This window comes from Felis catus, chromosome D3 (genome assembly GCF_018350175.1).
Source record: "Felis catus isolate Fca126 chromosome D3, F.catus_Fca126_mat1.0, whole genome shotgun sequence".
In the NCBI taxonomy this organism is placed as follows: domain Eukaryota; kingdom Metazoa; phylum Chordata; class Mammalia; order Carnivora; family Felidae; genus Felis; species Felis catus.
In genome coordinates this window covers 48,706,737-48,733,241 of record NC_058379.1, presented here as the reverse complement: position 1 = coordinate 48,733,241, position 26,505 = coordinate 48,706,737, and the positions used below count along the sequence as shown (strand labels likewise).

Below are 26,505 nucleotides of genomic sequence, written 5' to 3'. Positions count from 1 at the left end.
CAGTGGAAAGGGAAAGAACATGCAAGATCCTACATGGCAGGTTGTCCTGAGCCAGATCAGAAACATATCACACACTACTTCTGCCTACATGTCTTTGGTCAGACCGCAGACACATGGCCACATTTAACTAAAAGGAGACTCGAGATGTGGTCTAGCTGTGTATGCAGGAGGAAATGGATCCCTGCCAGACTCTCGTGAAACTGTGTGAGGGTGGGTTTAGATAGTGCAGGTAGAATGCTTAGCTTGGTTCTGTACCTTATACATAGTCAGTGTTCAAAAAATTACTACTGTTAGGGGAGACTGGGTGACTCAGTTGGTTGAGTGTCGGACTTTGGGTCAGGTCATGATCTCATGGTTCATGAGTTTAAGCCCCGCATTGGGCTCACTGTTGTCAGCTCCGAAGATGTCAACGCAGAGACCGCTTCAGATCCTCTGTCCCCCTCTCCTTCTGCCCCTCCCCTACTTGCACTCTCTTTCTCAAAAGTGAATATACATATTTTTTAAAAATTATTACTGTTATTATGTGACTTTACAGAACAAAAGCAGGCCCCCTCCAAATGCTAAATTATAGGAAGGCAGCTTTCAAATCAGGCCAAGACAGAACATAGAAATAACAGGACAATTCAAGTATGGATTGTATAATATAGTAAGGTCACCATCACTGGCATTATTAGAGGACCTGTGTTTCAGTGATGCTGAAGGGAATTCTGTTATTAGATGGGATTGGATAACCTTCAGATAGCCTCAGAAGTATCTAGAACCTTAGGCTGCAAATAAGTGGCTTGATTCTAAGTGAATTTACACTTAAATGTGGTAGACTAGACCACATAAACATCTTGTTCAACAAACACTCATCTTTGTAACCTAGTCTGTGCCTTAGCAATTGATGTCACTCAGTAACCTTGAAACAGATTTAATGGCGCAGAGGATGCAACATCTTATCATCTTGCTTGATTTGATATCTTTCTCTCCTAATCCCCATGCCTGCCTCTGCATCTTTCAAAATGATGGATTAAAACTTAATCTTGGAAACCTGAGATTTCAGTCTGCCTTTGAGATAACTGAAGACACTGTGTCATGAAGACAAGTTTGAGAATCTGCTAAATGATTGTTCCTATGCTAATATTTCAGGCAAAGCCTGCTGTTTTCTGACCTTTACAGACTGCATTCAGTAGACTTTTCTGTGTTGTTCTTTCTAGAATATATGCAGACTTCCAAGGGTCTTTTCCCCAAACCACTGCCAACTGTTTGCTTATTTAGTATATCCTTAAGAAAAAGACAAAGGATGACTTTTTAAAGCTACGGTAGGCAAAATACACATTCTTTTAAAATTAGTTAGAACCTTTTAAGTATTCTATCACAGAAGAAATCTGATAAAAACTTGAGCCACCTGTAGTGACCCTAGGTGTAGAAGTTGGTACCGACTCCCAGTTCCAGAGGCTAGTGCTTAATCTGTGATTAGTCAATACAGCTATTCCTGACGTTTCTCAGGGAGCCTGGGTGGCTCAGGTGGTTGAGCGTCTTCCACTCAGATCATGATCTCACGGTTCCTGAGTTGGAGCCCCACGTCAGGCTCTGTGCTGACAGCTCAGAGCCTGGAGCCTGCGTCAGATTCTGTCCCTCTCTCTGCTTCTCCATGCCCATGCTCTCTCTCTCTCTCTCTCAAAAATAAATGAATGTTAAAAATTAAAAAAAAAAAAAAAAGCTATTCTTGACATTTCTCCAAGTTCCAAGTCTCTCCTTGATGACGCATCTCTCCCGCAGGAATTCTGGACTTTGCTCCTTACTTTCCTTCCCCAATAATATACAAGATAGATTCACCCGAACACACTATGGTAAAACTAGGACAGCACCAAAAGCTTTGTCTAAAGGGGAAGAGAAAAGGAGGAAAGGTCAGGATCGGCATCTTGACAGAACTCAAGATCATAAGTTTCCAGTGTAAAGAGATATAAGGTCAACCCCTTCCATGTTAGCAACCATTAATTTTTCACTGCTCTTGAAATCAAAGGCAGAAAATAAAAGTATCAGGAATATATAAAGGATGCTCCTGCAGTGGGCTGAATAGTGTCATCCCCCCCCCCCCCATTCCCAAGTCCATGTCCACCTGGAACCTCACAATGTCACCCTGTTTGGAAATAGGTCTTTGCGGATGTTAGTTAAAGGCCAAGATGAGATCATACTGAATTGGAGTGAGCCCTAAAGTCAATGACCAGGTGTCTTTATAAGAAAAGGACGTGGAGGACACAGAGGCCATGCGAGGACAGAAGCAGACACTGGTGTTTTGCTGCCACAACCAAGGAACATCAAAAGCCATGAGAAGCTGGAAAGGCAAGGAAAGTTCTCTCCTAGGGCCTATGGAGGGAGGGTGGCCCTGCCAACACCTTGATTTCAGACTTCTGGCCTCCAGAACTGTGAGAAAATACGTTTCTGTTGTTTGAAGCCACCTAGTTTGTGGCAATTTGTTATGGTAGCCCTAGGAAACTAATACACATCAATAACAACACTTGAATTGTTCCTTGACTGGGGTCTAGCCCAGCACCACAGGCTTTTTGATAATGGCAGAAGGCATGGAAATGACACAATGTACCATTTATTCAATTGTCTTGCTCTTCTCTGTGTTAGAGGCAACCACTGTCTATTTCTATGGGAATTAACATTACTGGGAAGTATCCAGTGAGATATTTATATTGCCATTTGCAAGTTTATTATTTAAAAAAAAATTTAATGTTTATTTTTGAGAGAGACAGAGCGCAAGTTGGGGAGGGGCAGAGTGAGAGGGAGATACAGAATCCGAACCAGGCTCCAGGCTCTGAGCTGTCAGCACAGAGCCCAACGCGGGGCTCAAACTCATGACCTGAGCTGAAGTCGGATGCTTAACCGACGAAGCCACCCCGGTGCCCCTCCATCTGCAAGTTTAAAGGTTCTTTGAAGCCAACTCAGTACAATGACTTTATACTTCTGTTTAGGGAAGTGGAGGCCTAAGATAGATTCATCAAGAAGCCAACCTTCCACTCATCTTCAGGCAAAGCCTGTTAGTTAGTTACAATTACAAACAGGAAAAGTTATCAGTCCCACAGCCTAAACCTCACAGGTAACATTTCAATACTAGCTTTGAAAGTGCTAAGCATGGCACAAAAACAGACACATAGACCAATGGAATAGAATAGAAACCCCAGAACTAGACCCACAAACGTATGGCCAACTCATCTTTGACAAAGCAGGAAAGAACATCCAATGGAAAAAAGACAGTCTCTTTAACAAATGGTGCTGGGAGAACTGGACAGCAACATGCAGAAGGTTGAAACTAGACCACTTTCTCACACCATTCACAAAAATAAACTCAAAATGGATAAAGGGCCTAAATGTGAGACAGGAAACCATCAAAACCTTAGAGGAGAAAGCAGGAAAAGACCTCTCTGACCTCAGCCGTAGCAATCTCTTACTCGACACATCCCCAAAGGCAAGGGAATTAAAAGCAAAAGTGAATTACTGGGACCTTAGGAAGATAAAAAGCTTCTGCACAGCAAAGGAAACAACCAACAAAACTAAAAGGCAACCAACAGAATGGGAAAAGATATTCGCAAATGACATATCGGACAAAGGGCTAGTATCCAAAATCTATAAAGAGCTCACCAAACTCCACACCCGAAAAACAAATAACCCAGTGAAGAAATGGGCAGAAAACATGAATAGACACTTCTCTAAAGAAGACATCCGGATGGCCAACAGGCACATGAAAAGATGTTCAGCGTCGCTCCTTATCAGGGAAATACAAATCAAAACCACACTCAGGTATCACCTCACGCCAGTCAGAGTGGCCAAAATGAACAAATCAGGAGACTATAGATGCTGGAGAGGATGTGGAGAAACGGGAACCCTCTTGCACTGTTGGTGGGAATGCAAATTGGTGCAGCCGCTCTGGAAAGCAGTGTGGAGGTTCCTCAGAAAATTAAAAATAGACCTACCCTATGACCCAGCAATAGCACTGCTAGGAATTTATCCAAGGGATACAGGAGTACTGATGCATAGGGCCACTTGTACCCCAATGTTCATAGCAGCACTCTCAACAATAGCCAAATTATGGAAAGAGCCTAAATGTCCATCAACTGATGAATGGATAAAGAAATTGTGGTTTATATACACAATGGAATATTACGTGGCAATGAGAAAAAATGAAATATGGCCTTTTGTAGCAACGTGGATGGAACTGGAGAGTGTGATGCTAAGTGAAATAAGCCATACAGAGAAAGACAGATACCATATGGTTTCACTCTTATGTGGACCCTGAGAAACTTAACAGGAACCCATGGGGGAGGGGAAGGAAGAAAAAAAAACAGGTTAGAGTGGGAGAGAGCCAAAGCATAAGAGACTCTTAAAAACTGAGAACAAACTGAGGGTTGATGGGGGGGTGGGAGGGAGGAGAGGGTGGGTGATGGGTATTGAGGAGGGCACCTTTTGGGATGAGCACTGGGTGTTGTATGGAAACCAATTTGTCAATAAATTTCATATAAAAAAAAAAAAAAAAGAAAGTGCTAAGCAGCTTATGTAGAATTATGGCAATTCTTCTTCCATCCTACCTTATCGTGTACAGGGCCGGTGCAAGGAATGATATTAAAAGGGTATTTCACTTCACCCCTAAAGATGACAAATTGAAATTGTTTTAAACAAATCCAAATGCAGTAAGAGGAAATGAGAAACACAGCCTCAATGTCACTTTGAAGGATGAACCTCAAAAGTGACATTTTATTCTAAGTTGTTTCTCTTCTTTCAGCATCTCCAGTGGTAGGAAAGGACACAAAGCTAGATCGACAGTATGACCTATCACATCTACAGATTTAGCACAGAAATAAATGTTTTCATTTTCCTCAGAGGCTTTTATTTTCCAGATGAGGAGACAAAGGCACAGAGAAGTTAAATAATTTGCCCAAGGCCACACAACTGGTAAGAGGCAAGATTAGAGACGCAGCCAGGGCAATATTGTGTCAATACCACCTACAATAAGAAAACTTAGTAAGGTGTCGACCTGGCATTATTAAATTTTTTATTTACATTTATTTATTTTTGAGAAACAGAGTGAGACAAAGCGTGAGTAGGTGAGGGGCAGAGAGAGAAGAAGACACAGAATCTGAAGCAGGCTCCAGGCTCTGAGCAAGAGGTCAGCACAGAGCCTGATGCGGTGCTCGAACCCATGAACTGTGAGATCATGACCTGAGCAGAGGTCGGAACGCTCAACCGACTGAGTCACCCAGGCGCCCCTCGGCCTGGCATTATTAAAGAAGAGTTGCCATTAAAATTGCTCTCACGGTTTACCAACAAAGTCAAAAGTCTTAAAATGAGTTCCTAGGGAGTATTTCCTTCCCACAAATATTCAATGTGCCAAGTAGACATAAATGCTAACCCTATCACTCTTGTGCCTGTTCTGCTCACCCACTAGCCAGCGTTCAAGAATATGGTGGCGGACACTCTAGGTTGCCTGCCAGCACAGCGGTCTCTCAACGTTTTCCAAAAGAAAAATATGGCAAAACCATTCTACTGAGGACCAATTTTCAACTTGTGAACCAACTTCAGTAAAAAAGCAAATGCACCAATGCAACACAACTGAAATGCACATGAAAATACTCAGAAGTGGTTAAAAAGTCAGAGAAAAAGGTACTGATATCAGATGTAAATCATGCCTACATGAAAAAAAAAAAGTCATTTCAGTTCAGGGAGCCCAAAAAGTGCCTGAAAAGATAACAACGCAAACAACAATCAAACAAAAACTAGCTACCATGTCACGTATTAACATATGACATACTATATTTTATTTCATGCAGAATCATGGAGTCTTACTAAGCTCAGACTTTTATAAATACTTAAGTTAGTTCATTATACAACTAGGGATAGAGAGAAAGTCCAACTTAATCTGAGATCTTGGTTTCATATTTTTCTGAAGAATATGCCCTAATATTACATGCATTCTTTGCTGCAACTATGACATATGACATACTTGGTATAAATGGCCTTAATTCTAAATAAAGTGTTGCCAAAATTCTAATGAAACAAAATTTAACTCAAATGCAGGATTTAAGAAATAAATCCTGCATTTGAGTTAAAAAGAATGTTAAATGTTGATCTTATTTTTACGAGAAGGTCTTAAAGATACTCATGGAGGAAACAATTTAGATCAATCAGTTGGCGAGCCTGGGTGGCTCTGTCAGTTAAGCATCCAACTTTGGCTCAGGTTGTGATCTCACGGCTCATGAGTTCGAGCCCCGTGCCAGGCTCTGTGCGGCTAGCTCAGAGCCTGGAGACTGCTTCAGATTCTGTGTCTCCCTCTCTCTCTGTTCCTCCCCCACTCGCACTTTGTCTCTCCCTCTCTCAAAAATAAACATTAAAAAAAAAAAATTAAAAGATCAGTCATATTAAAAGTAAATGGGTGAAATATGGGTGAATTTTATATATAAAATATGCCTCAATAAAGTTGCTTAAAAAAAAAAAAAACAGGTAAGAGAATGTCCAGTACTTTACTCTTTTACTGTTCATCACCCAAGATAAATATTTACTTGAAGGCAGAGGGTCACAAACGTCAATACTTGAAGGGTTCAGACAAGGGAAGGTAAATTTATGCCCCCACATCTAAAGTGAACAGGCACTGGATGGCTCCAGTGGATTACCATACACAAAGAGGCACCTAATGATTTCAGATCTTCTGATTTTTCCAAGGAAGTGGAAATATAGATTTTTGTAAATTAAAACACGGGAAACACTGTATGAGTCACAGAGAATGCCTTTATAGATCAAATCTACCCCAAGCCCACCATTTTGCAAACTGAGCAGAAGAATACTTTGGATACACTGTACGTGTTCTTTTGTAAGATATACTTCACGACACAAATTTTAAAAATGTATATTAAAAATAAGGTTTGAAAAAGAATACTTTTAGTAAGAAAACTGATGGGCCAAGAAAAGCTTTTGTAATGAATATGTTTAGCTTTCTTTGTGAGTCAAATAGCATGCAAATTTACAACTATTCCAAAGACAGTGGTAATAGTAACTTGGGATTTGAAGTGAGGTTCTGGAACCCAAATGCTGATACTCCAAAGTAACAATCCTAGCCAAGAAAGATCCATTGCCCAGTAGGTAAGACCCACTGCCCAGCCCCCAGGTGTGGAGGCTTACTACTAAAGATACTGGTTTTCAAAGTCAGTAACTGACCAAAATTATTCGTATAATAAAATAATTATTTTAATGAAGTATTTGAAATAATTTTAAACATTTATACACAAATATGGGAATATGCTGCACTTTACAAAAAAATAAAGCTAAGCATTTAAATATACAAAAACAACTTTAGGTATAGATCTCTTCTGAAAGTTTCTCTTTTAACATATACATAATTTATAGCATTTTACATAACTTGCTGAAACAAAAATGGCCAATTTAACATTTATTACAGTATAGAACATGGCCACAACAGTCCCAATGGGAAGAACAGGATAAGGAGTAACATACCAGAGGTGTGTTCTTTTCCCCCTGAATTCTTTTTCTAAGAAGCACAGCTTTCCCATTTTTAAAAAATCTTCTTGGAGGATTTACTTGTTCTTTCTGTATGGGATTCTAAATACAGCTATTATTTTTCACCAACTACATGCCACAAAGGCGGAATTAAAAGAAAGAAAAGAGGGTTTGCTTTACAAAACATCAGCTTCCTCCTCAGGTGGGGGGGTAAAAAAAAAAATATATATATATATATATTGCTCCTCATAATACATTTAGAGCCAAGATCTCCAACAATGAAATGCTGACATTACCTTTTGAGTATAGAATCCAAAATGGAGTCCTATTGTTAAAAATTTCTAATCATTGATTAGGATTTTTTAAATGCAACAAGATGCTTAAAACTTGCGGTAATGAAAAGGATTTTAGAAAACTATCCTTCTTGAGATTTAAAACAATACACAAAACAAAAAATAACGACTTCCTTTTGAGATACTGTACATTTGAAAATGTTTGATACATTTTCCTTTTTTGGTTGGGCTGTGATTTTGTCCTGTCAACAAAACGTGTACCGGTTGCTCTGGAGTTCCAATCCCACCACTGGAACGGAGGACGCATGTGCAGCACGGTTCCTATTCTGAGGTTCACTCTCATTTTCTCCTCCTCAGTTTGAACGCAGTGCCCCATCATTCTTTTCAATACTTCCCAACTTTTCCACTTTTCAGTGAGGTATATCAGCAGCTTCCATTTTAAAGTTTCCCTGACAAGGATGTCCCCTCACTTGGTATCAGAAGCAGCATATGGTGACGACCCAGAGAGGAGCCACCTTTGTGGGGACAGGCACAAACTATCCCCATCTGTCTCCGTTTTGACGACACTGGGACTCGGCTGACCAAAGTCACTACAGACGCTGTGGCTTGTCACCTGCAACTACAGAAGGTGACTATCACAATTAGCTAAGCAACTTCTGATCCCAGCCTAGAAAACCTAACACTTTGAGACAAGTTCAGCAGAGGATGAAATATAATCTTGGAAAGTCAGGACTCTTCCTTTCTTTCCCCTGCATCGTAATGCAGGCTGTGTTAGGGAAAGACACCTCGCCTACAGTCCAGCAAATGAAGCAGGTGGTAACAAACAGGGCCTTAACTTGCTGTAATTAAATCCACAGGTAGGCAGAAGCCTATGTCTGTGTGAACTGTATTTCATAACCAATTTCCAGAAGACAAAGTTGAATTCTAGTCATTAAGAACCCCGTGGGATGTGTAAGTAAGATTTAATAAAAGTTTATAACTGTAAACAATGATCTTCCCTATTGGTGATTATTTTCCAGAAACTGAAATTTCAGGAGAGTGCAACAATGCTCTTTATGTCTTCTTTGGCAGTAAACAGCAAGGATCTGGATGGAGACTGGAGTGGTCACTTCAGAAGGGCAAGGTACAGAGCTCGAGAATACTTCATCTCTCTTTCCTGTTCCATACAGAATATCAAGTCCCTGAGACAGATTCTTGTGATTCTTGGACGAAGCAACTGTTTGGTGGCTGTCAGGCTGGATGTCCCAGAAGCAAGAAGATTGTCTTTTAAGCCCTAAACAGAATAGAGAAAAAAGTTTAAAGTAACCAATCTTTCATAAAGGGAAAAACTGTCTTCAGCATGGAGGAGCTACTAGCCTCTGGCCACTGAGTTAGGTGCTGGAGAGAATACAATAACGCAGCAGGCTCAACCCTGTCCCCAGAAGCCCCATCTCTTGGGGAAGGCCAACTGCCCCCACACCTCATTCAATCTTTCTCTCTCACCTGGACCAGGGCCACAGCCTCTTAACTGATTTCTCCACTTCCAGGCTCTACTTCATTCCATTCTTTGCTGTGCATTGAAGGCCAGACTTTCTTCTTTAAAGGTCTTAGACAAAAGTTTCGGGATTGATGGATGTGGTCATTATTTCAATTGCAGCGATGATTTCATAGGTATATGTATATATAAAAATCTATCAGACTGAATACTTGAAATGTGTGCTGCTTTTTGTATGTCGATTATAAAAATAAAAGAAAAAGCCTTACATGATTCAGGTCCTACCATTCTGTGGTTCAAAAATCTTCAATGGCTCCCCCCACCCTGTCCAGACTAGCTACCTGAGCACTAGTTATGACAGCTATGTTAATCACTTCCCACACATGATCTCTTTTCTTTCATGTAACATTGCAACAAGTTACATGGGTGCTGCCTCCATTTGTCAAATGAGAATACTGAGCTTAGATAGGTTAAGCGACCTGTTCAGAGTCACACAGCAAAACTGAACCGGGACTCAATTTCTAAGTTGATCTAAAGTGAGTGCTCTTATGGGAATGCAAGCTGGTGCAGCACTCTGGAAAACAGTATGGAGGTTCCTCAAAAAACTAAAAACAGAACTACCGTAGGACCTAGCAATTGTACTACTAGGCATTTATCCACGGAATACAGGTGTGCTGTTTTGAAGGGACACATGCACCCCCATGTTTCTAGCAGCATTATCAACAATAGCCAAAGTATGGAAAGAGCCCAAATGTCTATCGATGGATGAATGGATAAAGAAAATGTGGTGTATATATATATACAATGGAGTATTATTCGGCAATCAAAAAGAATGCAATCTTGCCATTTGCAACTACGTGGACGGAACTGGAGGGTATTATGCTAAGTGAAATTAGTCAAAGAAAGAAAAAAATCATAGGACTTGACTCATATGAGGATTTAAGAGACAAAACAGATAAACATAAGGGAAGGGAAACAAAAATAATATAAAACAGGGAGGGGGACAAAACAGAAGAGACTCATAAATATGGAGAACAAACGGAGGGTTATGGGAGGGGTTATGGGAGGAGGGGATAGGATAAATGGGTAAGGGACACTAAGGAATCTACTCCTGAAATCACTATTGCACTATATGCGAACTAATTTGGATGTAAATTAAAAAAAAAACAAACTTAAAAATAAATAAAATAAATAGAAAAATAAAGTGAGTGCTCTTAGTTATTACTGTGTTATATTATCTACCAAATCAGGTACAAACTCATCACATGGCTTCCCTGCAGGCTCACTTCCCACTGTTCCTTTACAAAAACAAAGGCTGGAAGAAGAAACGAAAAATAACAGAATTCTTAAAGGGTAATTTTGTCAAGGTGAAATCCTTTATTCTCTCATTCTTTTTTTTTTAACCATATTGTGTTCCCAAAAACATCTTGATAGGGTTGTCAACCCTCCTTTCACCCTCCAAAAGACTTACATTTATATTTCCGTAACATAGGAGGCAAATCTTCTGGTTCTGTAACTATCCTTTTATAACCATCGAATTTTGATTATTCCCTCTACATTTTTGTTTTGTTTTGTTTTGATGGAGGAGAAAGAGATCCTCTTTAAGGAATACACTTTGGTCAAAACAAGTCAACTTAATTCTATGCATGTTCACAGAATGACTGAGAGGCACTTTACCTGATGGTCAAACAAAATCTCCTTAAGAGATGCTTTACAGTTTTGAGGGAATATGATAGCACAATCACATTTCTATACTCATAAGGTTAAACATGTTCAAAAGGATCCATGGAACAAATTTTGGAAAGTCGACATGTTTAAAAAGGATGAAAACTTTACTCTTGGCTGCACAATTGCCTGGCTATTTGTCCTGGAGCCAAGCTATGGGACAGCCAGTCTTTCACCACTTCTGCAAGGTTCTCAGTAATGAATGCGCATACAAGTGTCTGCCTCTGTGACTTTCACTAAAGCATGGCAGTCAAGCACTAGCACATTCCTCTTCCCGTTACCACCTAGAGGTGGTATAATATAGATATAATCCTAACTACTGTGAATTATCACCATCACAATATTTTCCTAAGGGTTTTGCAGAATGGACCTGCCAACTGAGCTTTGGAAAACTGGATAAAAAACACACATTAGGAAGAGAGTTAATAAAACATGTCATGGGCAGTGAGTGGCAATTTTGCTGTATATAGGAGTTATCTGTTTATAGTACATTTAAATAGAGGCATTTTCTTAGCCAAAAATTAGATATAATATGCTAAAGCTGAATCGATAGTTGTTTACAAACGTTTCCTATTAAGAGTTTGCCTAAAATCAATCATCTAATGTTTTATATGGATTTTGAAATGTAAATGGCTAGATGGATACACAATGTCTTGGCAAATGTAAATACCCAGAAATATGTCACATGTCCACTGAAAGACATGTATGAGAATGTTTAGTACTATTATTTGTAATAGACCTAAACAAGAAACCATCCAAATGCCCATTAAGAATAAATTGTGGAATACTTACACAAATGGAAAACTACACAACAGTAACAAACTGAGTAACATAGATGAATATCACAAAAATGAAAGGATCCGAACACAACAAAATATAGTCTGATTCCATTTCTATAAAGTTCAAAGCTACAGAAGTCAGTACAATGATTCCCCTTAGGGGAGAGGAGTAGTGGCCAGAAAGAGATAGGGCAGGGTTATATGGGGTTCCGGTGACGTTCTCTGTCTTGACTGGAGTATTGTCTACATGGGTGTGTTTGTGCTGTGAAAATTCAGTGAGCTTTGATTTGTGTGCTTTTCTGCATCAATGTTATACTTTAATTAAAAAATTAAAATGCTCAAAAAAATACCCCACAAACCCTTGTCCAGGTAGGAAATAAAAAAGAGAGCAAAGAGGGAAAAAGAGGAAAGAAATAAGGCAAAAATGTTAAACAGAAAAAAATTTTTAAAACCGAATCATCTGGGTAAAGAACAAAGGGGTCACAGTTCATGCTTGTCATGTGATAACCCTAAAGGATTCAGGAGAAAGAGCCATATTACAGCTGCCAGCACAGGGTTGAAAAGAAGGTCATTCCAACAGGATGTAGCAGAAGGCCTGAGGCAATGTTATAAATGAAACAAACCCCAAGGGACATTCAGTAACCCAACAGAAATGTCTTTCATAATTCACAACTTTACAAAGGTGATAGCATCCTCTTCCCCCAAATAGTGACACACTTCGAAAGTCAATCTTTCTTGAACATGGATACAAAAATATAGCATTTTTATTCCTATGCCTATGCTTTGGGGATGTCTACAGTCTGACTTGTCACTTTCACAATGACCTGGGCAGAATAATCAGCTCTCAATTATCCATGGTCAAGAAAGTGCATCGTGCACAGCTAACTTAAAGCTATAAAAAAACTCAAACCTGCCTTTTCACCAACATCTTTAATTTTCTCTCACCTCACTAAGTTTCTTCTCCCACCTCACCAAGTCTAGGACTGATTTCTGGTCACATTACATTATTAATGCCAAAGAACACTAAGGTGGTTACGAGATCAGAATTTGTATGAAGGAAAAAGAAGACCCTTGTGATAATGTATTAATTATTTCTGATATAGGGTGTTTTCCCAACCAACTTTCTACATGAGGATATTCCGTAACTTGGATTCTTCACATGGATGAAAATCAGGTGAAATGAAAGAGAAAGATCAAAGAAAATGAAAGAAATAATACACTTATTACCAAGTGTACAACAGATGTTCTTGAAATCATAATCAAAACTAAATGTTCACACACTCTACCACTGCTAGGTCAATTAAGTTATTAGCCTTCACTAATTTGTTCAATTATATCACTAAACAAAGTTTCTTATTTTTGAGGAACTCTTCTCCTCTAATAAGAAAAAACTGAACACTATAAGTTACCAATTTCAGAGAAATAACACTGTTTTTAAAATGACACTAAGTATTTGGGTGCCTCGGTGGCTTAGTCAGTTAAGTGTCCAACTTCGGCTCAGGTCATGATCTCATGGTTTGTGAGTTTGAGCCCCAGGTCGGGCTCTGTGCTGACAGCCCAGAGCCTGGAGCCTGCTTCGGATTCTGTGTGTGTGTCTCTCTCTCTCTGCCCCTCCCCTACTCACACTCTGCCTTTCTCTCTCTCTCTCAAAAACAAACATTACAAAACATTTTTTAAAAATGACACTAAGTACTTAAAAATAACCAGTTATCCAAATTTTTATTCCCTCAACTTACTGGAGTGGGTGCTGTGAAGTGAAACCTTTCAAAGTTTGTCTCACTTCTTTTTCCTTATTTTCCTCAATTCTATTCCTGCTATATTAACTGAAAAGCAGAAATCACATTTTTCTGAGTTCAGGGGCTTCCTGAATCCTGCTGAAGTTCTCAGTGACTTCACGTGGGCCTCTGTTTCGAAAAGCTGCCATCCAAGGCAACTGAGCTTCCTGCCAGCTCACACACAGATGCAGCTGACAAGTTCCCTGGGTTACTGGACACTTAAAGATATACAGGAGGATTGAACAGTGGTGAGCCCTGGTTGTCTCCTCCATTAGCAACCTCAGACAAATTACTTAAATTCTCTGTGCCTCAGTTTCCTAATCTGCAACACAGGAAGAGTAACAGTAATTATCTCATAGGGTTGTCTTGGGGATTAAATGAGAACAGTGCCTGGCATGCAGTATACATTCTGTAAATGCTGAACCTTCTTATAATAAATTAATTCATTAGTCAGTTTAGAGGTTTGAAGGTTTATAAACAGGAAACAGTATAATTCTAGTTCCAGATCTTTCCTGACATCCCATAGTTAAGTATAATTATGATAAACATCCTGCCAAGTCCTACCTAACTTAAAGAAACAATTTCTCTTGCCACATTTACTTTAGTCCTCTCAGTGAAATCTTTGGGTTTTAGTGGAGCTCTCAGTGCCTAAAGCTAACAAGTAGATTAATGGACATTTCAGACATGCGGTGGATGGACAAAGGATATATCCCAGGACAGCAAGTTTTCCATAAGCTCCTCCAATCAAATAGTGGAGGAGCTTGATGCTCTACAGACCCAACCAAGCTTATCAATATTGTTTCCAGAAGCTAACATCAACTTCTTCCATTCTATTCCCTGGATCAGAAGACTGACAAAACATAATGTATCCCTGAATCTTAATAATTAACTAGGAACAAAAATTGGACATTTTTAATACAGGCAAAGATTCATTACATTTCTCAGGCTCTGCCCCCGATTTTATGCTAATCCCAAGTACCATGGCAGCTCTTAAGGTGATGACTCAGGTCTTAAACTTCAGGGAGGAAACAAGAAATAGACATGGGCACAGGGGGTACAATGAAGATCTGGCTCTAGAAAAAGAAATTGAACATCCTCTAAGTCTTAGAAACAAGAATAAAAAAAAAAGTATCCTGGCCTTGGGTAACAAGAATGCCTGGCCTTGTGTAACAAGAACACGAAAAATCTATATTCAAAAGACCTGAGCTTATAGGCCTTAAAGGCAGCATAGAGGGGAAAAAACAACAACAACTGAACTTCGAGATTGAGCGCCCTCTGCTGGTCAACAAGAGGAACTTTTGACGCAACAGATCTCTAGCTTTTACCACCTTCATTTTATTCAAGGTATTTCAGATTAGCAACTCTACATACATGTTATCCTCTGCCCTAGAATTGTTACTTCTAAGTGTCTGTGTTTCAACAGTCTTTTACAGACTTCATGTTTCTTAAAGTTTCATTAGCAGAAATTTCAAAAAAGATTCAACAATATTAAGAAAACTTTTATATTATCAGCCTTTGATTTTTAGCTGTTTAGGGAAAAGGATAATTTCATTATTTTTTATGGTGTTATTATTTCACAAAGTGTATTTCACCAGGTGTATGAGAATTACCTGAAACCAAAACCTGCAGATCTCCAAGTCAAATTCTCATATCAATACTGATTTCATCTCTGAGGTTTGGATCCAACAGTCTGCATTTTTAACAAATACCATAGATGATTTTTCTCAGTAAAGTTTGGGAACAAGTGGTGTAAGTGAATTTTAGCTTCTCTAACAGACATAACATTTTGAAGACTAATTGAAATGGCTAATTCGTGAATTTTTTCTAGTTGAATCCCAGCTCATTTAAACAAAGGAAAAATTGTGAAAAATACAAAAGCACTGCAAAATATAGAAATAATATGTGTTTAAACAGACTGCTGCGACATGTAATTGTGAGCTTTGAGTTCTAATTCTAGTTGTGTAATTATGAGAGTTACAAAGACAATTCTGGTTCTTCTGTGCTAGTGACAATCCCCCTTCTTTATCTCCAAAAGAATGCTTTCCTAAATTCTAGACTTCACTGTTTAATTTCCTAATGAACTCTCAGACTGAATGTATCCTATATTCAACATGTTTCAAATCAGTGTCCTCTTATTTCTCCTCCTCTTTCTTATTTATTTTTAAATGTTTATTTTTGAGAGAGAGAGAGAGAGAGACACAGAGCACAAGCTAGGAGGGGCAGAGAGAGAGACACAGAATCAGAAGCAGGATCCAGGCTCTGAGCTGTCAGCACAGCTGAACCCACAAAGTGCGAGATTGTGACCCGAGCTGAAGTCAGATGCCCAACTGACTGAGCCACCTAGGCTACCCATCCTCTTTCTTATTTAAAGTAATGGTAATACCATTCACCTCCAAAGGCCGAGCCAGAAAACTGGGTGTCATCCTTAACTCTTTCTCCCTCTACATTCCATCTGTCACTTATCAGTTCTACCTCCTAACAATTTCCAAACCATCTACTTCTTCCTACATTTTCACTCCCATTATCTTTTGCCTAGGTTACTTCCAACAACCTTCCTAACTTTCCTAGTTCCAGTATTAATATTGCTCATATTGGAGTGGGAATGATCTTTCTAAAATAATAACCAGATAATGCTGTTTTCCTGCTCAAAATGCTCCAATGGCTAAAAATCTATAGGACCCAGTCCAAGTATCCAACCATGACCTATACAGTCATCCAGGAACATACCAAAGCCTCTCCCCAGTCTCATCTCTCATTCCTTTCTTCCTGTCCCAAACTACTGTGCATGCCACAATATTATTTTCCTCTTTGCTCCAGACAGTTAATTCTCTCCTCCTTAACTCATTTCCAATTTCTCTGTCCTATCCTTGTATCACATCACCCCACTAAGTTCTTTAAAACTCAGTTCAGGTACATGGTTCCCTAAGTGCTCCAAACCCAAACTACCCTAGGTCTGGACCAGGTACAAGTCCTACTTCAGAAGTACTCTGAATTTCATTCTATCATCACATGCATTCAGCACAATGCAATTACCTCTTTAACTTTCTCACTCACTAGAAGGGAAGGATTTTGTAGCTGTGAATATTTTAACAGTGTTTGGCACTTAGCTGATATCCATTCAGCATCTGCAGTACAATCATGTGTCTAAGTGTCACCCAATAACATTGTTTATGTGAATTAACAATGGCTTTAAAATCAAGATGCTGCTGTCATTCTTAACTTTAAGCCAAATAATCTGAGAGACAAATGTAAAGTCCCTTGATGGCTTATTCCTAAGCATTACCCAGCCTTCTAACAATTCATTTCACCCACTCATCCCCACCAAGCTGCTCCTGGATCAAATTGCTTAAAAGGTTATTTTTGGTCACTCTTTCAAACAGCAAAAAAGTGCTTCAGCCCACCAAGTAACACAATACACAGGAGCAGTATAGACAACCAAATAAACAGTCAACTCTGAAAAGCAGTAACTTCCCTCTTAATACTAGTAATTTTCTTTAACCTTTAATTAAGACACTTACAAAGTCCTCTCAAAAACTATGTCCAAAGATAAGCTTTACCTATTATTTTATGATGAAAACTTCAAACAACTGCCAGTTAACTGTTTTTTTTTTTTTTTTCTTTCAGAACCAGCTTTGATTTTATTCTTGGAGGATTTAAATGTTAAGAAAAGCTAATGGGGTACCCGAGTGGCTTGGTCCATTAAGTGTCCCACTCTGGCTCAGGTTGTGATCTCACAATTTGTGAGTTCAAGCCTCACATCCGGCTCTGTGCTGACTGCTCAGAGCCTGAAGCCTGCTTCAGATTCTGTGTCTTCCTCTCTCTCTCTCTCTCTGCCCCTCCCCTGCTCACACTCTGTCTGTCTGCCTCTCTCTTAAAAATAAACATTTAAAAAAAAAGAAGAAAAGAAAAGCTACAATATCAGAAAAGGCTGTTGTGCCTCACAGCTAAAGTAAATTTACCAATATATTTAAGTTTTAACAGTAGCTTTACTTAAAACTCTAGTACTTCTAGAGCTGGGGAGCTGCACAGGACTGATGGAAAATGGTATTACAAAATAGAAATTTAAACGGGAAAAATAAAAGAGCACTACAGATGGTAAATATAAAAGAACTATTTTTATTTATCAACTCTTTAAAAGACTATGACCAAGTAATAACAATGTACTAGAGTTTAAAACATATGTAGAAGTATAAAAAGCACAAAGGACAGGGGAATTTGTATAATGGAATCACATAGTTAAAAGGTTTTCACATCCTTTTTATAATTTTTTTAATTATTTAAAAAATGTTTATCTTTGAGAGAGAGAGCACAAATGAGGGAGGGATGTAGAGGGGGTTACAGAGGATCTGAAATGGGCTCTGAGCTGACAGCAGCAAGCCCGACTCGGGTCTGAACCAATGAACTGAGAGACCATGACCTGAGCCAAAGTCAATTGCTCAACCCACTAAGCCACCCAGGTGCACCCCCCTCCCCCTTTTTTAAAGTAGGCTTCATGCCCAGCATGGAGTGCAACATGGGGCTTGAACCCATGACCCTGAGATCAAGACCTGGGCTGAGATCAAGAGTTGGACACTTAACCAACTGAGCCACCCAGGTGCCCCAAGATTTTCACATCTTATGTGAAGTGGTATTAATCCAAGGTTGAGTGCAGACAGGTAAGGATACATACTATACTATTAAAAAAATAAAAGAGTAGTATAGTTAAAAAAGCCAACAGAGGATACAGAACATGACACTAAAATACTACATAATTAACTCAAAAGATGACTGGAAAGGAGAAACAAAACAACAGAGGGAACAAATAGAAAATAAATGACAAGATGGTAGACCCATATCCAATCACAGTGAAATTATATTAAGTGTAAATGGACTAAACACTCCAAATAAATTTCCTTAAAAATTTTTCTTTAATTTTTACTTTATTTTCAAGAGCAAGAGAGACAGAGCATGAGCAGGGGAGGGCAGAGAGAGGGAGACACAGAATCTGAAGTAGGCTCCAGGCTCTGAGCTTGTCCTCACAGAGCCCAATGTGGGGCTTGAACTCATGAACTGCAAGATCATGACCTGAGCCTAAGTCAGACGCTTAACCAACTGAGTCACACAGGTGCCCCTCCAAATACATTTACTGGCTGGACACAAATCTCAAACTCAATTATATGCTATTCATAAAAGACCGGCTTTAAATCAACACAGAGGGGCGCCTGGGTGGCTCAGTCGGTTAAGCATCCAACTTCAGCTCGGGTCATGATCTCATGGTTCGTGGGTTCGAGCCCTGCATTGGGCTCTGTGCTGACAGCATGGAGCCTGGAGCCCTCTTCGAGTTCTGTGTCTCTCCCTCTCTCTCTGCCCCTTTGCTGCGTGCACTCTCATTCTCTCTCTCTTGCTCTCGAAAATGAATAAACATTAAAAAAAAATAAAAAATAAAAATAAATCAAGACACAGGCTGGAAATAGAAGGATAGAAAAAGATAAACCATGCAAATATTAAGCATAATAGTATTTGGTATGGCTATAATAATATTAAAGTAAGGCTTTAAGACAATGAATATCAACAGAAATAGAATAATTTCACAATGACAAAAGAGGGAAACCCATCAGACAGACATACTGTGTTTACAACCAGTAACAGACCATCAAAAAAAAAAAAGAAGCAAAAATTGACAAGTAGAAATAGACAAATGCACAACGATAGTTTAAAAAAAAAAGAAAACTTACAAACTTCTTTCAGCAACCAATGGAACAAGCAGTCAAAAAAAAAAAAAACTGGTAAGGATATAGAAGACTTAATAGACACTTCACTCACCACTAAAGAAAACACATCCTTCTCAAGTGCACAGAGAATATTCCTTAAGATAAACCATATATTAGGACAGATCTCAATAAATTTAACAGGATTGAAATCACAGAATATGTCTTCTAACAATAATGAAAACACCAAATATTTGGAATTAAACAACACACTTCTAAACAGTCTGTATTTCAAAGAAGATGACAAAAGGGAAATTAGGAAATATATTTGAACGTAACAATAATAAAAACACAACATACTCAACATATCAGAGATTTTCTGCTTTAGCTTTACTCCCACAAACTAACAGAAATTATAACATTTAGTGTTTTTATTAGAATAAAAAGTTATACCCAACCTTCACCTCAAGAAGCTGGAAAAAGAAAATATTAAACACCATGGAAGTAGAAGAAAGGGAGTAATAGGAGTGGGAATCAGTGAAATAGGAAATGGACAAACATTTTTGGGGAGGAAAAAAAAGCCAGAAGTTAATTTTCGGAAAAGATTGATCAAATGTATGGACCCTTATCTAGACTGATCAGGAAGAAAGACAACACATAAATTATCAATATCAGGAATGAAAGAAAAAATATCACCACAGATATTAAAAGATAACAACAAGATAATTTTATGTGAATGACTTTAACAACCTAGATGAGTAAAAAAATCCTTTGAGAAACACAATGTTCAAATATTAATACACATAAAAAGAAAAAAAACCTAGTATTGAGATGGCCTTACATAGAAAACTTGAGGCCCGGATGGCTTCATTGGTAAAAGCTATCAAACATTTAAGGAAGAAATACGACCTATCTTAGGCAAACACTTTAAAAAAAAAAAAAAAGAGGAAGAGCATTGGCATAACTCAAACAAAAACTAATAAGGACATTACAACAAAATGAAATTCTAGAACAATGTCATTTATGAACATAGATCCAAAAAAACTAAACAAAATGAATGAACAGCAAACAGAATCCAGTAACATATATAATTGATTTTATATTATGACCAACTCAGATTATCTCAGGATTTAAAAACAAATATAAATTACCAAATTAAAAGAATAAAGGCGAAAACTCATATGATAATCAGACAAATTCACACATGCCTTGGCAAAATTCAATACAAACCATCATAAAAACTCTTTAGTCAACTAGGAAGAGAAGAATTTCCTCAATGAAAAACCTACAGCCAATATTATACTTAAAGGTTAAATACTGAATGTTTTTTGCCCAAGATCAGAAACAAGGCAAGGATGTCCATTCTTACCATTTCTATTCAACACAGTACTGGGGATGTTAGCTAGTGTTCTAAGGCAAGAAAAAATAAGGGAGAAGCATAAAGACTGAAAAGAAAGAAGTACTCTAAGGGAGCATGGGTGGCTCAGTTGGTTGAGCATCTGACTTCAGCTCAGGTCATGATTCTCCTGGTTTGTGAGTTCAAGCCCCACATTGGACTCTGTTGTTGACAACTCAAAGTCTGAAGCCTGTTTCGGTTTCTGTGTCTCCCTCTCTCTCTCTCTGCCCCTCCCCCTCTCGCACTCTGTCTCTCCTCTCTCAAAAATAAACAAACATTTAAAAAAATTAAAGAAAAAAAAGAAAAGAAAGAAGTACTCTACTTTGACTTGTAAACAACGTTGATTGTTTAGCAAATCTTAAGAAATTTATACCAAAAACTATCAGAAAAATTAAGTAAATTTAGCAGATCAGAGGATACAAGATTTGATATATTAGCAACAAACTGGAAAGTATAATTAAAAAAATACTATTTTGGGGGTGCCTGGGTGGCTCAGTTGGTTACGTGACCGACTCTTGATTTTGGCTCATGTCATGACCTCATGGTTTGTGAGTTCAAGCCCCGTGCTGGGCTCTACGCCAGTGGCTGGGAGCCTGCCTGGGATTCTCTTCCTCCCCTCTTGCTGCCCCTCCCCCCCCCCAATAAATAAATATAAAAGAAAAATACCACTTTGGGGGGTGCCTGGGTGGCTCAGTCACATAAGGTCTAACTCTTAATTTCAGCTCAGGTCATGAGCTAATGGGTTGTGAGATTGAGCCCTGTGTGGGATCTGCACTGACAGCACAGAGACTGCTTGGGTCTGTCTGTCTCTCTCAAAATAAATAAACTTAAAAAAAAAGGAAAAAAACCATTTTGGGGTGCCTAGCTGACACAGTTGGAGGAGTGTGCAACTCTTGATCTTGGGGTCGTAAGTTTGAGCCCCAGGCTGGGTGCAGAGATTACTTAAATAAATATCTAAAAAAAATACCATTTCAATAGCATCGAGAAAATATGTATGTATAAACATAATGAAAGACATGAAAGACTTCTAAATAGAAAGCTAAAACACTGCAGGGAGAAATTAAAGATTACAGAAATAAATGGAAGGATATATGACACTCATATGGCCTCAATATTATTAAGGTGTAAGTTCTGTAAACTGATCTACAGATTCAATGCCATCCTAATAAATATCTATACATTTTTGTAAGAATGACAGGATGATTCTGAAATTCATATGAAAATGCCAAGGACCCAGACAGAACAGCCAAAAACAACCTTGAAAAGGGACAAAGTTGGAGGATTTGATTATCTGATTTCAAAATTATTACAGTAAGTAAGAGACTGTGGTATTGGCATAAGTATAGCAAAACAGATCAACAGGATAAAGTATGAATATGCATTTCTACATATACATATAGTTAATTGGTTTTAAATATAAGTCATGATAAATGGAGAAAGTCTTTTCAATAAATGGGATGGAGTAACAAGATATCTATATATAAAAAAATTAGCCTCAACCCCTAACTTCAGATCAGACATAGAAATTAAATTACAAAGATCAAACACTTAAAAAACGTAAGAAGATCAAACACTTAAAATGTAAAATGTAAAGCTACTAGGGAAAAATCTGCGAAGCTATTGGTACACAATTTTTTTTTTTAGGATATAGAAAGCAGTAAGTCTAAAAGAAAAATGATAAAAATGATAAATTACACTTTGTCAAAGTTAAGACCTTCTGTTCTTCCAAAAGACACCTCATGGAAATAAAAGTACACTGCTAAGGGAATGTGAAATGGCACAATCATTTGAAAAACTGTTTAGAGTTCCTTATAAAGTTAAATACACATTTATCTTATGATTCAACAGTTGCATTCCTAGTTAACTAAGAGAAATGAAAATGTTATGTCCACAAAATGACTTTTACAAGGATGTTCATAGCAGCTTTATTTGTACCTGCCAAAAATTAGAAAGAACGCAAGTGTTCAATGAATAAAGAAATTATGGAGCATTTATACAATGGAATGCTACTCAGCACTAAAAAGGAATGTTACTACTTATATGTGCAATGTGAGTAAGTCTCAAAAACATAAATGTGGAATGAAAATTTAAAGACAAAAGAGTACATTTATGTATGATTTCCAATCACACAAAGTTCTAAAACAGGCAAGACTATGCTATGCTAACAGAAATTAGATCAGTAACTGAAAAGGAAAAGGCTGGAGGTGGTAATGACTGAATAGGCATGACAGAACTTCCTGTGGCCACAGAAATGTTTTCTATCTTAATTTGGGATGATGCTTATAATCAAAACCAGCATGTTTTATTGTAAATAAATTATATCTCGATCTTAAAACCAAGTGCAAAATTCATCTGAAGTTTTAAAAGTCATTCGTTCCTCAAAACTTCCCCCAAAGGCACATGGTTACTCTTCTCTACTGTCTGGTGTGCTCTGGTATAAAAGTTTGACAGGCACTGTGATGTCAGAATTCCATATTCAAAAATATTATGACAGGTAAAGAGAATGTAGACAGGAAATGTTTATTCCAATATTATGTGGAAAGTTGTCTGTAAATAAAGTTACCTAGAAGATCTTTTAACACCCCAGAATACATTCAACTCAGAGATTGTAAGTATTATTGAAGTGCTTGAAAATTTAAGTGTTAGCATTTCTCTCTGAGGGTGTTATTACAATACTGAGTAAGCTTGACTGGGTGGATGTATCTTTCATATTACATAATATTTAGTAACACTGGCCCCTTGTCACAATATGCTTGTAGCATAGTCCCAAATCTTGAGTCACTGTGTCAGAATAATACCCCACACATTTCCAATTACTTCATAGGGGTAGGTACTGCCCCCCAGTTGAGAACTGCTTGTCTATAAGATAATGAGCATATATAAGCAGCGTGAAAAATTATCCCATTAATACACGTAATCTACCATCCCATTTTAATTCCAATGCTGATAATTTCACTAATGACTACCTTTACTTACTTAATCTTCAAAAGAAAACAAAAGTGCATAGTTTTATGTGCCCTACTGAAGACTGACTTGGGAGGATAAAGAACGACTGATTTTGTTGAAAACTCTAATTAGGGAAACCAAACACAACCACTGACAACACTACCACCAACACCAAACTACAAGACAATATATTACATACAATACATAGACAAACTACAAGAAATAACATTAGAAACCAAACTACTAACTGGAGTGATAAATCCAGAAGATGACTGATCATGGTCAGAACCCTCCAAGTCCATGAATGTGCAATGGTGGGCTTAGAAAAAAAAAAAAATCAGGATACTTCCAAGGTGTTCTTTGTGGCAGAAAATTAGCAAACATTCTAAGCTAAGTCAGGCAGACATTAACTAATTTGCTTTATGGTTTCAATATTCAAACGTGCCTTTCATGTATCAATCAAAACACAACATAATCATTTAATGGCAAGAAAGGCTTGTCAGGCTACTAGCATTTTATTGATATATGCAAATTTAAGAATGGACACTGAGAACAAGACTAAAGAATGGAAAAGGACATAAGGCCACCTACATGCCTGTTACTAAGAAGAGAAAGATAAATTAATTGGCACATGGTCCTATAATAAGAGACTGAATTAGTAATTAAAAAACTTCTACAGAAAAGCCCAGAACTAGATGGCTTCACTAGTAAAGTCTACCAAACATTTAAAGAAGAATTAACATGAATATTTGATAAATTCTTCCAAAAAACAAAAAAGGAGGGAACACTTCCTAATCCATTTTAAGAGACCAGTATTATTACCCTGCTACAGAAACCAAAGACATCACAAGAGCACAACAGAACAATTTCTGAATACAGAGGCAGAAATCCTCAACAAAATACTAGTAAAGAAAATCTAGCAGCATGTAAAAAGAATTTATACACTGATGACCAAGTGAGATATATACCCTAGGAATGCACAGCTGGCTCAACATGTGAAAATCAATGTAGTACATGTTATTAGTAAAAGGAAAAAAAGATAATCTCAACAGAGGCAGAAAAGGCTTCAGACAAAATCGAACACCTTTTCATCGTTAAAAAAAAAAAAAAAAAAAAAACAACGACAAACACAAAACAGGCTAGAAACAAAACAGAATTTCTTCAACTTTAAAAGCATCAATGAAAAACCCATAGCTAACATCATACTTAATGGCAAAAAAAAGAAAAAGAAAAAAGAAACCTTTCCACCTAAAATTAAAAGCAAAAAAAGGTGTCTGCTTTTACTGCTTCTATTCTTCTTGTACTGAAGGTTCTAGCCAGGGCAATTAGGCAAGAACATGAAAGAACAAGGCATCCAGAAATGAAAGGAAAAAGTAAAACTACCACTATCTGCCAATAACATCATCTTGCATATATAGAAAATCTTAAAGAATTCACAAAAACTATTAGAGCTAATAAACGAGTTCAGAAAGGTTGCTGGATACAACATCAATATACAAAAAAATCAGTTCTATTTCTATATGCGAGCAATAAGCAATCGAAAAATGAAATTAAGAAATCAATGACATTTATGACAGCATCAAAGAGAATAAAAATACTTAGGAATAAGCTTAACAAAAGGAAGTGCAAAATTTGTACACTGAAAACTACAAAACATTGTTGAAAGAAATTTCAAAAGACTGATAGGTATCAAATGTTCATGGACTGGAATACTTAATATTGTTGGGATGGAAGTACTATTCAAACTATCTATATATTCAATGTAATCTGTATCAAACTCCCAACTATCTTTTTTTGCAGATTTTGATTCCAAAATATGTATGTAAATGTAAGGGACACAGAATAGCCAAAACATCTTGAAAGCAAAGAGTCCAGTCTAGAAAAATCACTTTCTGATTGGAAAATTTACTGCAAAGCTATAGTAATCAAGACATTGTGGTACTTGCAGATAGACACATAGATTGGCAGAATAGAATTGAGAGCCCAGAAATAGACCCATACATCTATGATTAATTTATTTTCTTTTTTTATTTAAAAAAAAATTTTTTTTTTAACGTTCATTCATTTTTGAGACAGAGAGAGACAGAGCATGAATGGGGGAAGGTCAGAGAGAGAGGGAGACACAGAATCCGAAACAGGCTCCAGGCTCCGAGCTGTCAGCACAGAGCCCGACGCGGGGCTCAAACTCATGGACCACGAGATCATGACCTGAGCCAAAGTCGGACGCCCGACCGACTGAGCCACCCAGGCGCCCCGTGATTAATTTATTTTCAACTAGGGTGTTAAGACTGTTCAATGGGAAAGAACGGTCTTTTCAAAAAATTGTGCCAGGACAACTGGATATCTACATGCAGAAGAATGAATTTGGACCCATCTTATACCGTATACAAAAAAATGAACTCAAAAAGGATCAAAGATGTAAATGTAAAAGCTAAAACTGTAATACTCTTAGATAAATATCCTGTGACACTGGGTTACCAGCAAGCAAAGAAAAAGACTGATTGGACTTCATTTCTACAAAGTAAATACACAAATGACCAAAAGGGACATGAAAAGTTGTCCAATGTTAGTAGTCACTAGAGAAATGCAAAACAAAAGCCACAATGAGATACCCCTTTATGCCCACGGGAATGGCTATTAAAACAAAAACAAAAACAGACAACAACAACTAACGACCATCATGTGGAGAAATTGGAACTCTCATGCATTATGGGTAGGAATGTAAAATGGTGAAGCTGCTATGGAAAAGAGTTTGGCATTTCTCAAAAAGTCAATCACTGAGTTATTATTATATGACCCAGTAATTCCACTCCTAGGAATATACCCAAAAGAAATTAAGTATTCAGCCATAATTAGGAATGAAGTACTGATAAATGCTACAATACGGATGGCCCTTGAAAACATTATGTGAAGTCAAAGAAGTTAGATACAAA

General features: G+C 37.8%; 1 protein-coding gene across 7 annotated transcripts in view; it reads right to left on the bottom strand.

Moving 5' to 3' along the window:
- Nucleotides 1-26,505, bottom strand: part of TAF4B (TATA-box binding protein associated factor 4b) — a 187,655-nt gene that overhangs the window by 54,263 nt on the left and 106,887 nt on the right. For 2 of the 7 annotated variants that reach the window (XM_006938826.5, XM_045041947.1), the window contains one exon: nt 7,206-9,063. The exons of 4 other annotated variants lie outside the window; for them this stretch is intronic. In XM_006938826.5, coding sequence (XP_006938888.2) covers nt 8,896-9,063 — 168 coding nt within the window. In that variant the 3' untranslated portion in view covers nt 7,206-8,895. Of the gene's footprint in view, nt 1-7,205; nt 9,064-9,272; nt 9,376-26,505 lie in introns of those variants that run through there. One more of the 7 variants, XR_002147583.3, reaches the window with a different exon arrangement.